The sequence below is a fragment of the Gasterosteus aculeatus genome, chromosome 3 (genome assembly GCF_964276395.1).
Source record: "Gasterosteus aculeatus chromosome 3, fGasAcu3.hap1.1, whole genome shotgun sequence".
Lineage (NCBI taxonomy): Eukaryota > Metazoa > Chordata > Actinopteri > Perciformes > Gasterosteidae > Gasterosteus > Gasterosteus aculeatus.
This window is the reverse complement of record NC_135690.1, coordinates 11431077-11445294: the sequence shown is the minus strand read 5'-3', so window position 1 is coordinate 11445294 and position 14218 is coordinate 11431077. Positions and strand designations below refer to the sequence as shown.

The 14218-nt window shown below is 45.4% G+C and overlaps 2 protein-coding genes across 2 annotated transcripts in view; one reads left to right on the top strand and one right to left on the bottom strand.

Moving 5' to 3' along the window:
- LOC120816541 (uncharacterized) lies at window positions 1-5195 on the bottom strand. The gene is made up of 6 exons (XM_040172226.2): window positions 4298-5195; window positions 3964-4169; window positions 3612-3782; window positions 3253-3405; window positions 2830-2896; window positions 1-2695 (listed from the first exon to the last, which is right to left on the bottom strand). Exons 1-6 carry the CDS (start codon window positions 4959-4961, stop codon window positions 1116-1118), a joined length of 2841 nt encoding a protein of 946 aa, XP_040028160.2. The 5' UTR covers window positions 4962-5195; the 3' UTR covers window positions 1-1115.
- A 1905-nt stretch (window positions 5196-7100) lies between these two features.
- LOC120816648 (amyloid beta A4 precursor protein-binding family B member 1-interacting protein) overlaps window positions 7101-14218 on the top strand; it is an 8066-nt gene continuing 948 nt past the window's right edge. Inside the window, exons 1-12 of the mRNA XM_040172426.2 lie at window positions 7101-7268; window positions 8689-8748; window positions 9860-9947; window positions 10345-10544; window positions 10635-10706; window positions 10784-10943; window positions 11037-11158; window positions 11244-11318; window positions 11455-11598; window positions 12457-12567; window positions 13883-13981; window positions 14134-14212. Of these exons, the coding sequence (XP_040028360.2) occupies window positions 7164-7268; window positions 8689-8748; window positions 9860-9947; window positions 10345-10544; window positions 10635-10706; window positions 10784-10943; window positions 11037-11158; window positions 11244-11318; window positions 11455-11598; window positions 12457-12567; window positions 13883-13981; window positions 14134-14212 (1315 nt within the window). The 5' untranslated portion in view covers window positions 7101-7163. The remainder of the gene's footprint in view (window positions 7269-8688; window positions 8749-9859; window positions 9948-10344; window positions 10545-10634; window positions 10707-10783; window positions 10944-11036; window positions 11159-11243; window positions 11319-11454; window positions 11599-12456; window positions 12568-13882; window positions 13982-14133; window positions 14213-14218) is intronic.

The window sequence follows — 14218 nt, the reverse complement described above, 5'->3', positions numbered from 1 at the left end:
TTTGAATTTTTAATTGGATTTAATATAAAACATCAAATATACATTTAGTTACAGTCTAATTTGAGTAAACAGTAACCATATCTTAAGGTGTTAATATATTGGTGTAGCACAGAAACACATGACTCTCTTTTAGTACATGAAATGCAGAAATGGGTCATTAAACTGCGCATGCACTGCAGCAGATATTCACAATAGAAGAGCGGCGGCTAACATGAAACACATGCTCTTAAAAAACGAGCTGAATGAAAACAGCACCAGTCAACCGCTCATGGAGAGAGAAGAAACCGCTCTAGTCACAGCGGAGATAAGCTGAAGGGTCCTCTGGCGTCAACAGAATAACTGAATTACACAAATAAAAGACAGAAGTGCAGCACATGAACAAACAGAAAGAATAAAGCCTGAGAAACAGGTTAGAGACATCATTTAGTTAGCTCAAATAGTTATACTCGCACTGATATAAATACAGTGATTGAAGCGTGATGATACTTTTTAAATAAGTCATATTGAGTTTTTCTTCCACAAAATATTTTAAAAAATCAAATTAGCCATAGGCTAGTAATAGTTTCAACTTGGGCAGTCAGTCTACCTGGAGTTTTCCAGGTTAAATTGTAAGACTAAATACGTTAATATCACTTCAACTTATTGACATATTACTATAGTCCAGTTAAAAGGTCACAACATTATCAAGGAAAGTAGCCTACTGTTAATCTTTATTTGATTAAGTACACTACTATATTAGTCTTTCTAGAGTAAATGTAATTGGTTACTTTCCATCAGATAATGCTAACTAGCGTAGCTAACCGTACATGAAGGTGGTTTTAGTTGAAATTCTGAAACTGTTCATTACTGAAACTACAGAAACACAGTAATCATTCTTTATTCATGCACTTGGGGGGTAACCTTTAAACATGGTTACTAACTTTCTCTATGCTAAGCTAAGCTAAAAGGCTGCAGTGAGAATGGTTTTAATAATCTCTTAACATGGACTAAACTCCAATACGAAACAGCAATAACCATATTTTCTATTCCTCCAAAATCAAACCATCAAAATCTACATTGCTTAACATCTGGTCTATCTTTTTAGAAACACAAAAAACACGGTTGAGTTTCTTATTCTATACTGCAACCCAGAGGATTGACACTCCGCTTCCTGATTGGTAGCTGATCTGGTTGATTCGTCCACGCACGCAATCCAGTGTGAAGAACGCCGCTGTGCCGTTACGGACCTGGAAAGACGCTCGCAGGCCAACAGTGGCCCAGTTGCTTCCCTCGGGCATCTGACCACCAACCTGCTGGGCCAGAGTGACGGGTCGCGAGCCCTCTGCCTCCCGGCCTCCCGCCGACCCCTCTGCGTCACCTCGCCTGAGAAGAGTCACCTTGATGAGGTTGCAGGAGTGAATAAGCTTGAGATCCAGAGCCACGCTGGCGGTTCCGCCCTCCCTGAAGACAAAGTCCTGCCTCTGACCTGTGGACGCCTTCACTAGCAGCCCCATCTGGGGCACCTGAGCGCTGGTCTGGCGGAAGAACAGCGGCTTGTTTCGAACTGCTCCCGAGGGAAGGCCGGCGTCAGACACGGAGGCAGACAGGGAGGAGGAGAGAGCGGCGGGGACCCAAACCAAGCTGAGGATGCTGATGCCCGTCTCGTCGCCAAAGAATCTGACGTTGCACTGGGCGGGAGAGAGGATCTCGAAGCCCAGCGTGTCTCCGGGCTCGACTCTTGCCGCCCCCGACAAAGACAGGGAGGTGTCCCGATAGTGGACGCCGGGTTTGAAGGTGCGACACAGCTCGGCGCCCGTTCCGTTGTGGTTGAGGTACGCCAACGTTTGGAAGCCCTCGCTCACGCAGGCCTGGCCCATTGAGTACAGCGCCTGCTGGAACACAAAGCGCACGGTACCGCTTTCGGCAAAGCGGATCCCGCGGCCATCGTGGGTGAGGCCCACTACGTACGGGTCAGAGGTGGAGGAGGTGCGGAAGACCGGCCGATAGTTTGTGTGGTAGTGCGCGGACACAATAGCCTGTGCTGTCATGGCGACGGCCCCCGTGTCGTGGGAGAGCCAGAAGAGGCTGAGCGGAGCTGCTAAAGGGTCGTACAGCTGCAGGCCTTCGCTGCTTTCGTTACAGTGCCGGCTGGCGCTCCGGAGGAAGAGGGAAATCGTGTTCCCCGGGGCGACTTCTGCCACGCCGCTGATGCTGACGCTCTGGAGCGACCTTCCCTCCTGCTGCTCGACCCTTAGGCCGCTGAGGTCGCGGCCTTCCGAGCCGTCCGTGTTGTTGATACGGAGACACAACTGGATGAAGCTCCGGCAGCCGTGGCTCACAGACAGATTCTCATCCAGCCAGACCAGGCCGTGCTGCCTGAGCGTCAGGCGGCCGTCCTCAGCGGACAGCAGACCTGCGTTGCCTCTGCCCTGGATGCGAAGCTGCACGCCAGGAAAGGCGTGAGCCAGGATTTGGCCTTTGGTGCCGGACAGCCTCACATCTCCGGACCAGGACAAAGAAAGGGCGCTTTCACCACCAGCAGCAGCATGGCCAGAGCAGATGGTATCTTTGGTAAAGGTACAAGGTGAAGCCACGGGCTCGCCATCACACTCATTACAGGCCTGACACTCGTCCATGTCCAAGACGTAGAAGTAGCCGTGGCCACACATTCCTGAATTGGCTTCACGCTCTGTCATGCCCTGGCACCTGAATCCACCTGATGATAGAGAAACAAGGAGCGAAGTCTAAAACCAAAAAGTGTTCAAGAAATTCAAGAAAGACCAAATGAAACGTCACGGTTCTAAACACATGCCGGCAATATTGACAAACGTTCTCAGTAACTCAGGTTACCTGGAGTATTGAGACACTTCTGTTGGTCTCTGCACGAATCAGCTATTTCAAGGCATTCATCTCTGTCCTGTAACGATGAACACATTGACACTTCAATCCATTTTTAAGAAGCTTTGATTGCTTTGGTTTTCCGGCCACAAATGTATTTTTGGCTACACCCCCCCTCCTTCCCCCCAAATAACTTAATGAGAAGGCAGCCCAGTATCCTGTTTGCATGTTTCTGTCCGTCTATCTTCTCTGTCATGGCTGCTCTGGATCCTTTCTGATCTAGTATTCTGTGGGGAAACATGCTGTAACCCAAGAACCCTCCACCACAGGCGTTGCTTTGTCTCGCACGTTTTAAGCAAATTTTTCACATCCCATGACTTTTGTTTACGAGCGTGAGTGCAACAGTCTGTAATGTTCAAATGATTGTGGTGCTACCTGGCAGATCCTGTCTGCGTGGACTGAACACTGGGCGACAAGGAAGAAGCCGGCAGGACACACGGTACATTTCTCACAGCGAGGATGACCGCTGCTGAAGCCACAGTACTCCTCAGGGCCGCAGCTCCCACAAGCCAACAGGGAGCGCCCCACCTGGAGCCATCAAACAGGTCACACAGCGTCAGTCAGGTCTGTACAGCACATGAAGATACTTTGCAAAATAAGAAGAAATCAGAGCAAGTTTTGTGCATGACTCCAGGAACAAACAACTGTTATCCAACGAGTTAGTTCGCTCTCTGTTGATGGAAACCTGAAATCACATTGACTGTCACTATGTGGCTCTCATACACTATAATCACCTCCATCACGCTGGCCTCCATGTCCACCTTGTGCAGCGAGAGAGCCTGCTGTGCTTGGTGAGCTCTAACCTGCCCACTCGCGGTCTCCATGTGACGGTCTAGCCCCCCCTGGAGGTTCTGGAGTGATGTTTGTTTGAGGCTGTCCATCATTGTGATGTACTGGGCTTTGACCTGGGTGTAGTAAATAAAAAGACACTGAGAGGTCAGTGGTCAGTCTGATCTAACACATAAAACTTCCGTGGGTCCGATGTTTTCTATCCACCTCTCCAAAATAAACGTTCAATGCTTCTCAAAGGCCCTCAAACCATTGACTACCAAGATCTCCCGCGTCGTCAAACCCCAAGAACCTTACTTGCTCCATCTGGTCATACATCTTCCTCTGTTGTTCCAGTATCTCTCTCTGCTGGCTCACCAGCGTCCCCTGCTGCTCACCGAGGAGCCTCTGCAGCTCCTGGACCTCGTCCTGCTGGCCCCTGAGGGCCTCAACCAGCTTCTCCTGGCTCTTAGACAACTGCAGCTGCAGCACAAGCGCGTCCTCCGAAGGGAGGTCATTCGTCCCTGAGGAAAAGGAAGAAAACGGTTACAATTTAAGAGATCATGTTCTCACTTAGAAGGCTGTCGTTTAAAGTTGTTTCGTATATCTTTTTACATTTTATGTTTTCGAGCACGTCAACACTTATATTGACCTGGTTTCATGTCACATGTCAACTGTATCCAGGCGCCACGTTCCGACGCCAAGTCTGGAAACTCATCCAGAAATTGCGCCGCTGTGTCGGTCACGTGCACAGGTGAAGAGGGTCCCCTCCCGTCGTCTCCTGCATGCGCGCCGCAACCGTCTCCGACGCACGGCTTCGGCTTCTGGCGCATCCGAGGAGGCAGCTTACATCCGATCCCTTTGCACTCGCGCGTTGCGCCGTCATCACTTGTCGGGCGTTGAGCCACGGTGGTCGGGCAGGTCCCCCCGGCGCAGCCAGGGTGGAACACCTCCGCCGTGATGGTTCTCGCATTCGTCCTCCTGTTGCCGTTATTTCCCGCGGTTTGCACATAGCCTCCCTGCTGCGGTTGGATGACGGTGTACGGCGCCAGCGGCGCGCTTTGAGCTTGGTGGTGACTGAAATGAGCGTCGTGTTGGTAACTCGGGTAGACTTGTCCTTGTCTGGATTGTGCAGAGCTGGGAAACTGTCGCCGGGACACGGCTGCCTCCGTGCGCCCGTGGCACTGCGCTCCGACGCACGGTCTCCATTCCTGTCCAGAGAAGCAGCGTGTCCCGCGGCACACATCAGGCGCGCCTTTGGCCCCACCGAAGAGAGAGGCTACGCAGAGTAAAAATATGCCAGAGATACCTGCCATGTTGTAATGCTGAAAGGTACAAACGAACCCAGGCCACGGGCGAATGGTGACCCAATCCTTCAGTCCTGTAGATCTTGTTTTATCATGTCTAAAAAAAGTAAAGGCAGGTTGATCTTGAACAAACGGTTGCACAGATATTTAGGTTGTCTCCATTGCGCACACCGCGGTTCCCGCCTCCTTTTGCTCCTTCTAGAGATGGCTCCGTCTATCCCACATGTGGCGCTCACTGCTCCTAATTGGCAACAGGCTTTGCGCCTAGTCTTAAATTAACCCGTAGCGTTCCCGGACATACCACTCTGCAGAGTCACCCCATTCCCATTAAAGCTGTGCCAGTGGTATTTGGACTATTTTATTTGTTATTTTTCTTTTCACAGTCCCGTGGGTCATTAATGAGATTTGTATGCAGTGAGCCGAACTACAGAAGAAAGCTTCAAGTAGTCCAACTTTCAGATATGTTTTTTAATTTCTAGTTACATGTTTTTGCTTTCTTTTGCTCTTCATTTTGATGATCGGAACATTTTTTACAAGCCATTTTGGAATCAGAGTCTCTGCTTTATATGGCACCCAATCTTTGATCTCTTCTGTAGAACCAGGAACGGGTGCAGAGGAAGGACTCTGGGACATTTTTGAAGACCTCTCTGCCTGTAAAATCTCAACTTTACTACAGTTTATTGCCAGTCTCACATCCCCCCCTGAGCCCAACGGTGTTGATTAAAGCCTTAAACCCACATTAGAAACTCTTAAATGTTTCTTGCTCTTCTCATTTTCTTGGCAAAATAGATCTTACTCTCTCTCTCTCACACACTGTAAGTAGGTACACACACATACACACAACGTGTAGAGTAGAGTGCACGTCAGTGGAGGAAACCTCCACCTTTTGGTTATGAATCTTCTGCTTATAAACAGTCAAATAAATAGTTGTTAAATAATTAGTCGTTAAAAGTTGTTTTTTGTAAAGGGCCGCTAAAGAACGGATGTACATTCTACACATAGCAGGGTCACACTCAGTTACTCATTTACTCCCTCGAGTGGGACCACACACGATTCTGACACTGTCAAGAACTATGTGTTAAAAAAAGACACGAAAAAAATTGTTGTCGAACGGTCACAACGTCGGAGGCTTTTAATGTCTGTATGAGAATTCACACATTTCTCTCACCATCTGCACTGTTCACAGTGACGCTGTTGTCACATGGGCTCATTCTGCTGCTCAACTTCTCTGAGTTGCAGGTTTATTGTGGACGCCTACCCAAAACATGCTGTAACGTCTCAGAATGCATCTTCGATATGCGTTTTTCTCCAAACTGTTTTAGAGAGAAGCTGAGTCGACTTTATGATCACTGTGGTTGGCTGCGGCTTGAGGTGCAATATGCACAGTTGTTTCTATTTTTCAGCCTGCCCTTGTTGATGCAAATAAGGTACAATAATAGCAACACTAGTGAGTACAAAAAATAACGTCTAAAAGTTTACTTACGTCTTTTATCAGACCCTCCAAGTCGTGTTGCTGCACTAACTCAAGTCACACAGCTTTTATTTGTGTAGCTCCTTTAAATGAAATGACAATGCATCAGGGTTTTTTTTGCATCAGGCGTGAAAAACACCTCTGTGCAAAAGAAAGAATAAGCAAAATGACAGACACAAGAAATGCAATTTAATAAAGATAAGTAGCACAGTTGCAATGCAGGGGACACGTGGTTTTAAAGTATTAGTTTAAAGAATTGCAAAGGAGAAATGTTTCTGAGAACCGGGGCAGACCTCAAGTGCTAAGCAGGAAGTTGGTGGATACCACCAAACTACTTATATTTCACAAAAAGCTGTAATGAATCCCCCTCCTGAAACATGTATCGCAAAACTGAAAGAGTAAGAGACATTTTAATCAATTATGCTCCATAACCAGGCCAAATAGGTGGACACTTTCATGGCTCGACCAAGGACCGGGTAGGACTTAAGAAATTAAGAGAAGAGGCGAGTAGATCATGGTCTTAGCTGTGGCACACACTCAAAAAATACATTTATTTGTGTGCAGGATTTCCATCCAATACATATGTGTAGTCAGATGAATAGATAACATTAATCAAATATAAAAAAAATGTTGTTCGTTCAACTCAATCTGCAGTGCTGCGAAACAATTAGAGAAGAAAACCTCACGGTTTAATGTACTTCCTGATATTACAGGAAGTTTAATATCTGCGGCGGCTGTGCATGCAAAGTCACATGTTCTTAGTGGTTTTTTATGGACTGACCTTTGAGCGCTTTAGCACTCACACACACTCTATGATGCTGCCCCGTGTGAACGAGACAGACAAGGTAAGAACTTTAAAATGAAAGTTCTTTATGAATGATATATACTCTCTTGTGTTCGTCCCTTTGAGGGTTAAATACTTGAGCAGCAACATCAGCTTTGTTTGGGACAAGCACATGTCCTCCCCACGGCAGCCAATGAATAGTTGTGCAACTAATTAGGAAATAGCAAAAAGCTTTCAACCACAAGAGTAGAGAGGACATGGTGGTTTGCTGTCGACGGGCAAAGCTGTTGTCAAATTGCATTTAAGTCTCAATAAATCACCGTTTTGGCCCGTCGGCCGGTTGCTTAGCTGTTCCCTGTTTTGTTGATGTGAGAGACCACGGTGGCAGACGGCAGGAACAATCGGACCTGCCCGATGGGAGCATGGCCCGTGCAAACAAATGGTGGTTTTGGAATACGTTGCTTTGATGAGCACATACCGGGCATCGCTGAAAAGCACCGGGAATTGAATAAACACACCTCTGTATAATAGAGAAGAAAAGTCCGGTTCGACGTTTTCACATGTGGGAGAAAGTCCACAAAGGTGGAGTTCACTTTGTTGATTAACAAAATACAATTTCATATGGAAGCGATACTTAATCCACTACCTTCCTCTCAACTTCCCCCTCCGTATCATTGCAGTTTAATGGATGGTCTGTTTATTGTTCAGCATAAACACAGAATGAGAGTGAACAGCGCAGGAAGAGCTGTATCCTGTACGTGTTTTCGGGCACATGTGTGTGTGTGTGTGCATAAATACAGTAACTGTGTATGAGCAAGAACAAGTTTGCATACTTCCAGCATTCTTCCAGCAACACCTAAAATGTGTGCAATGTATCAGCGTGAAGTTAAACAAAGCCAAACAAACGTATCCGCTATAAGCCCGTCGCATATTTGAGTCCCGCAAATCTTTACTGCTGAGAATGCATTCACTCTTTCTGAGATTAAACATGTGGTCCAACCTGTGTCTCAGCAACCATTAACACAAACGAATAAAGATTTATATTACCGATGGAGCATGTGACTACTTGCGTTTGAGAGGAGTCAAAGCGTCCTGCTGTGGCTTTAGAATATATTATTGATGACCAGCATCGGTCTGAAATAGTTGTCACGATGCACTGAGCTCATTCTTCAATTTGCCGCTTCACATGCTGCTTCTAAAAAGATGTATTATTGACCCTAAAGCTGGTGAGGTCCCCATGAAAATCGTTACTCTCAGTGGAGCCCTCTCTTTTCACAGAAACTATCCATTTTTTATTTGATGTACTTTTCTGCTTTCTCCACGACAAGCTGTCGAAAGTTGTGTGCGTTAGAAACTGAGTTAAACTGAACTGAAATGATCCAACGGTTTTTCAGTTCCTGATGCGACTGCTTTAGTCACTTACTACACCGCACACTGTGCTGTCCTAAAATCTCTCCCACATAATGCTTTACCATCCTCAGATGGACGACATAGACACCATGTTCAGTCACCTGCTTGGAGAGATGGATACTCTCAGTCAGGTGAGTTCTACAGCAACACAACATGCTCACGGTGACTAAGGCTGGCAGGAATGTGTTTGTCTAAACAAAGACACTTGAAGGGCCTACAACGGAATGTGGAGCTATTTAGTCAGAAACCTGATGATGGTGCTTTGACAAGTAAAGGGGTCACACACATAATACCGTTCATCCTTGTGACGGTGTTAGCAGAGTCGAGGGATTGTAATAGTTATGGGGATTCATCCTCCAAGAACCATTACTGACATTTCCCTCCAATCATCAAACAGTAGTCGAGCCGAACTGACTGTGATCGCATTGTTTCTCGAAACATGACCGAGGCCCTCAATGAGTTGAGACTCTTTCGCTCCAGCCGACTGTTCCCTCGGGTGCCTTTGAAGCTGGAACAGGTTACAAGAAGTGAATCAGAACAAATCCCTCAATGTTTACCTCACTAATCTGGACATTACCTGATTACACGCAGCGGTCTTTGTTTGAAACTGAAGCATCAGACAGGAGGACGCTAAGGAGTGATGTCATCGCATCTGGATTGGGCCGCAGGTGATCGCTGCTGAGTCCCTTAAGCGTCCATAAGCTGCTCATCACATAACTGCAATTCTAACTGATTCATTATTGATGCATATGTAAGATAAATTACAGCCATGATAACACGATCAGTCTGGAACATTACATAAGCTGCTATATAATAGAATATTGGCTCAATTGAATGCACGATGTTGATAAAAGCATTGACGCTCCCAGAGTGTTTTAAACAAAAGGATTTAAAGGGATTCCACTCACCGCCATAATACGGCTTATTCTCTGATTTACTGCCTTGAAGCCAGAAGACAAATAATATCATTTTATACCCTTGACATTAAGGATTCCGGTGTAATTTAAGCAACAGCTCCACCATTGCAAGTTGCAGCTTTAAGAGAGATTGAAAAAACTGGCTTACGATGTAACATTAAAACATTCACAGCAGTTCAGGGCCACAAATGAAGGGCATGACGTCTGCTTAAAATCCATTTCAAAACAACAAATGGAGTGAAATAAAATAATTGACTTTATAACACTGTCATTCGTGGATGCTGGGGAGGTGTTGTTAATTCACCGTCTCGATGCTTCACTGCAGAGTTTGATGCCTGCAGCGGACTCACCTGAAGTGGACGCCGGCTCACAGGGAAACTGCCCCATTTCCATCGGCTTTTCAGACCTAAACGGTACAGTGAGTGTTTGTTCAGAGGGGACGCTCTCATCCAAAGCAAGAAGGGTAGATGAAGCTTGAATGTCCAGATCCAGAATGAGGCTGGGATTTGTATACACCATATTTCCTGTTAAATAATTAAATTAAATGACCAAGCCAGTCCGTTGCTTCAACAAAAGTAAAGCAATATTCACCTTTGATCTGTCAGAGAGTTGTCTTCTTTCCTAGAGTTGGACGAGAAGATTGTTGCATTGAGGCAGGAGGCAATTAGCTTAGCTTAGCATAAAACCCTGAAAAACTGTCTCTGGGGATCTCTTCCTCAGTGCGATGCTGTGGGATTGAACCTGAACCGTTACCTTTATGAGGCCTCTTCTCTAACACAGAGCCTCAACTGTTCCCCTCTCTCCTCACAGAGTCTCTTAATGAAATGGAGGACCAGGACCTGGATGCTCTGGTGGCTGACCTTGAATCCACCTCAGATGGGCACGACCCCGGGGATCAAGGCGCCGGCAGCTTGGCGGCAGCCTCGGCAACGCTTGATCCGGCTTGGGAACCTAAGGCAGCAGCTACCCTTCCTCCACCGTCAAACTCCGTGGAGTCCTCTGAAGAGATGGTAAACTGAATACGTCACTGATCACGAAAAAATAAAGATGTAGAGTCATGAAAATAATGCCCAGATTACGTCAGCTTGTTGTTCTTCCAGGTCGAACCCCAGACGAAGGCAGATAGAATTCACCTGGCTCTGGAGAAGCTGAAGGAAGCCAAAGTCAGAAAGGTACGTCTGCGTTTTTGGTGTTTGCAGGCTAATCAGCCCTCCAGATAAAGTTCAACCCAGCCAGCCGCCTCTCCTAGTTGATAGTCAAGCTGCTGATGAGTGACGGCAGCTCCAAGACGCTGATGGTGGACGAGAGACAGACCGTACGAGAGGTTTTGGACAAACTCTTTGAGAAGACACACTGTGACTGCGGCATCGACTGGAGCCTGTGCGAGACCAACTCCGAGCTGCAGATCGGTGAGGCGAACGCTTCCCATGCGGGCAATACGGCGAGTGTCCAAAAGGACGAGCCGCACTGCTTTCAGCCCACGTGTCTTCTCGGCATTTCAGAGAGAGGATTCGAGGACCATGAGCACTTAGTGGAGCTCCTGTCTGCGTGGACTCGCTTCAGTGAGAACAAAATCTATTTCCTGTCAAGACCTCAGAGGTATTTGATGTTCACTGAGCCTCAGGTGAGTTTGACTTGTTTTTTTCCTCGCCAAAGTATTATCCCAATTATTGCTTAGTCAGAAAACTGAACTTTTTCTGACCCTGCAGCTCTTTTACATGTGGAAAAAGAAGACAGCATGTTTGAGTGGGATTAAAGAGGAAGCCAAACAGCTCTTAATCAAGGTCAGTTACATTACTATAATACTTTAGCGCAAGTTGGATGTCATTTAACAAAGTGGAAATCACTGCAAGTTGATTGTTCCACAAATTGAAAAGTATCTTGTTCTTAAAGTTTCTCATGTAATCTTTGAACCTGCAGGAACATTTTGGAGGTTCCACTGTGATTGTTCCTGATCTGGAGGGCAAGCTGTACCTAAAGGAGGATGGGAAGAAGCTTTGGAAACCTCATTACTTCATGCTCAGGGCCTCGGGCCTTTACTATGTACCCAAAGGAAAGACAAGGGTAAAAGAATTTCAAAAAAAAAGAAATACAACAAATTAGCACTAACCACACAGAGCTAACCCACTTTAACTATTCTTAGATAGCTGCAACTGAGAGAACTGTGAATAAACGTTACAGCATTATCTTTCTTCTGAGAACATCAGAGAAGTGCGTACATTTTGGCAGTGCAATGATGTACAACTATAGCAGCAGTACTTTTACAGGGAGAAGTCAAATGTTTTCCCCTCGTAAAGTCTGTAATGTCTTAACTCTGAGCGCCCAAGAAGAGGCAGGAGAGAGCGACGGAGGGATGAGGATGGACGTGAATTGAGGCCTCGCCAGTCGTTCTTTTACTGAGCGGAAAAACGCCGCCCAAAGAAAAATCATACAAGAAGAAAAAAATAGATGGAGGGCAAACTCTGTGAAGCAGATGTGCAAATCAAAAACATAAGAGATGCAGGAATCCTCTGAGGTCAGGACACAAGAACAAAGCAGAACACGACCCACAACGGAGAGTTCATTGGGCAGCGGAAAAGAGAGAAAACAAAAAACACTGTACAATAAGGCCAACGTGTATTCCATCTTCACAATGCGAAAACAAAATAGTGGAACCGCATTTAGACCACTGCAATTTATGCTAGATTTAAAATACCATTGTTTAGCTAATCTTGATTAACAGCTTTTTTTTATTTAAAAAATGCTAGAAAGTTGTTTACCATGTTTATAATTGTGTATAAATTACATTCCATCCTGTGATGCCCATGCACATTTTCCACTATTCCTTCCAAACACATTTTGATGATGTTTCAGATATAAACATATGTATAGTGTATAATATTTTCCACATTATAAGATTTTATTTTTCTCTCTGTCCGGCAGGCCATAAGTGATCTCGTCTGCTTTGTTCGTTTTGAAAAGGTCAACATCTACACCACCAAAAACTACAAACATAAATACAAAGCTCCCTCCGACTTCTGCTTTGTGCTGAAGGTAAGCTCAAAATATCTTTTGTCAAGAGAAGTGAGAAGTGAGAAGAATTAAGACTTCTCAAACTATAAATAACAAGCGCCACCTATTTTTAGTGGTGTGGACTACTTCTTTTTTTTTTTTTAAATAACCGTACGATCTTAAAAAAAAATCACAAATTGATGTTCAAATTGAGCTTGTGCACTTTCAGACAACTTATTTTTAGAATATGACTAAAGTTGTTTGTAAGGCGAGTTTAAACCGTTAAACCCCCACTGAAGCCCTTCTCTGTTCTCCTTGCAAATCACTTCCAACGTGAGAAAATTTCCCATTTGACAAAAACATTAACAAAAAAAGGCTACAATTCACACAGCAGAGCAGAGAAGCTGTGTTTTTTGTTGGGCAATGTGGGCCTTTTGCAGTATGTTTAATTAGAGGAAAAGGATAGTAAGCGGAACAACATGTAGGCAGGTATGCGTGTGTGTGTGTGTGTGTGTGTGTGTGTGTGTGTGTGTGTGTGTGTGTGTATGTGTGTGTGTGTGTGTGTGTGTGTGTGTGTGTGTGTGTTTGTGGGTGGTTTTGTTCCATTTTAAGGGCATGCAGGTCTTATTATGACCATGTTGACCATGTTGACCTGTGTGTGAGGTGAGTGCAATGATCACATGTCACAGGTGAAGCTGATCCGGGCAGAGCAGACAATCAAAAAGGTGGGAAAACTCAATAAAAACAAGATGTCAAACCAATTTGGGTTGAACTTTAAAATAAGATTAAAAAAATGATGACATAAATCGCAGAACCATAACAATGAGCACTGGTATTTTCCACTGCATCCACCATGGTGCTCTCCGCGTCACGGCAGTTTTTCAAAACATGAGGAAAGCTTGAAGGGAGGCTGAAGATAACGAGAGGAGGACTTTAAACAAGTGGCAGATGAAGAGCGAGTTTTTAGGAGACAAAAAAGTGTTACTGGCAATTACAGGTTTGTGATGTTGACTTGTTTTAACAAAAAAACAGCAGTTTTTGGTAATTTTTGCTTTTGAAAAACAATGGTCACATCTAGGACTGTCTGCTTAACATTCAATTTGACTAATCAAGCGCCCAGTGAGAACACTTGGTATCCGCTGCCCTCTGCTGACTTGTACGTGTGCTGCAAACATACCGCAGAGTTAGTTTCTATGTATCATTTATTTTATATATAGAAATATTTAACAAATAAACATATATTTATGATGCCTCTCTCAAGCTCCATGTAGTTGCATCAAGGGAATGGACCTGCATTCTGTGTCAAAGGAACAGCCCTCTGACCTCATTGTTCTCTCTGCACGTTCTCGTTCCCCAGCATCCCTGCATCCAGAGAGAGTCGCTCTACGTCAGGTTCCTGTGCTGTGACGACAAACACACACTGTCGCTTTGGGTGAACTCCATCAGAATAGCCAAGGTCAGATCCAACGGCGCCCTTATCACAAATCACTTTAATGAGAGCTGCTCAGTTGGAAATCTATTTGCAATTCAGCTACAAATTTGGGACTTTAATAGACAAATATAGACATTTGGTCTCCAGCAAAGTGTGTGTCCTCTGTCTGTGTTCAGTATGGGACCGTCCTATTTGAGAACTACCAGACCGCGGTGAAGAAAGCTTCCGGTTCGCAGCCTCTCCACTTTGCTGCAGGTGAGT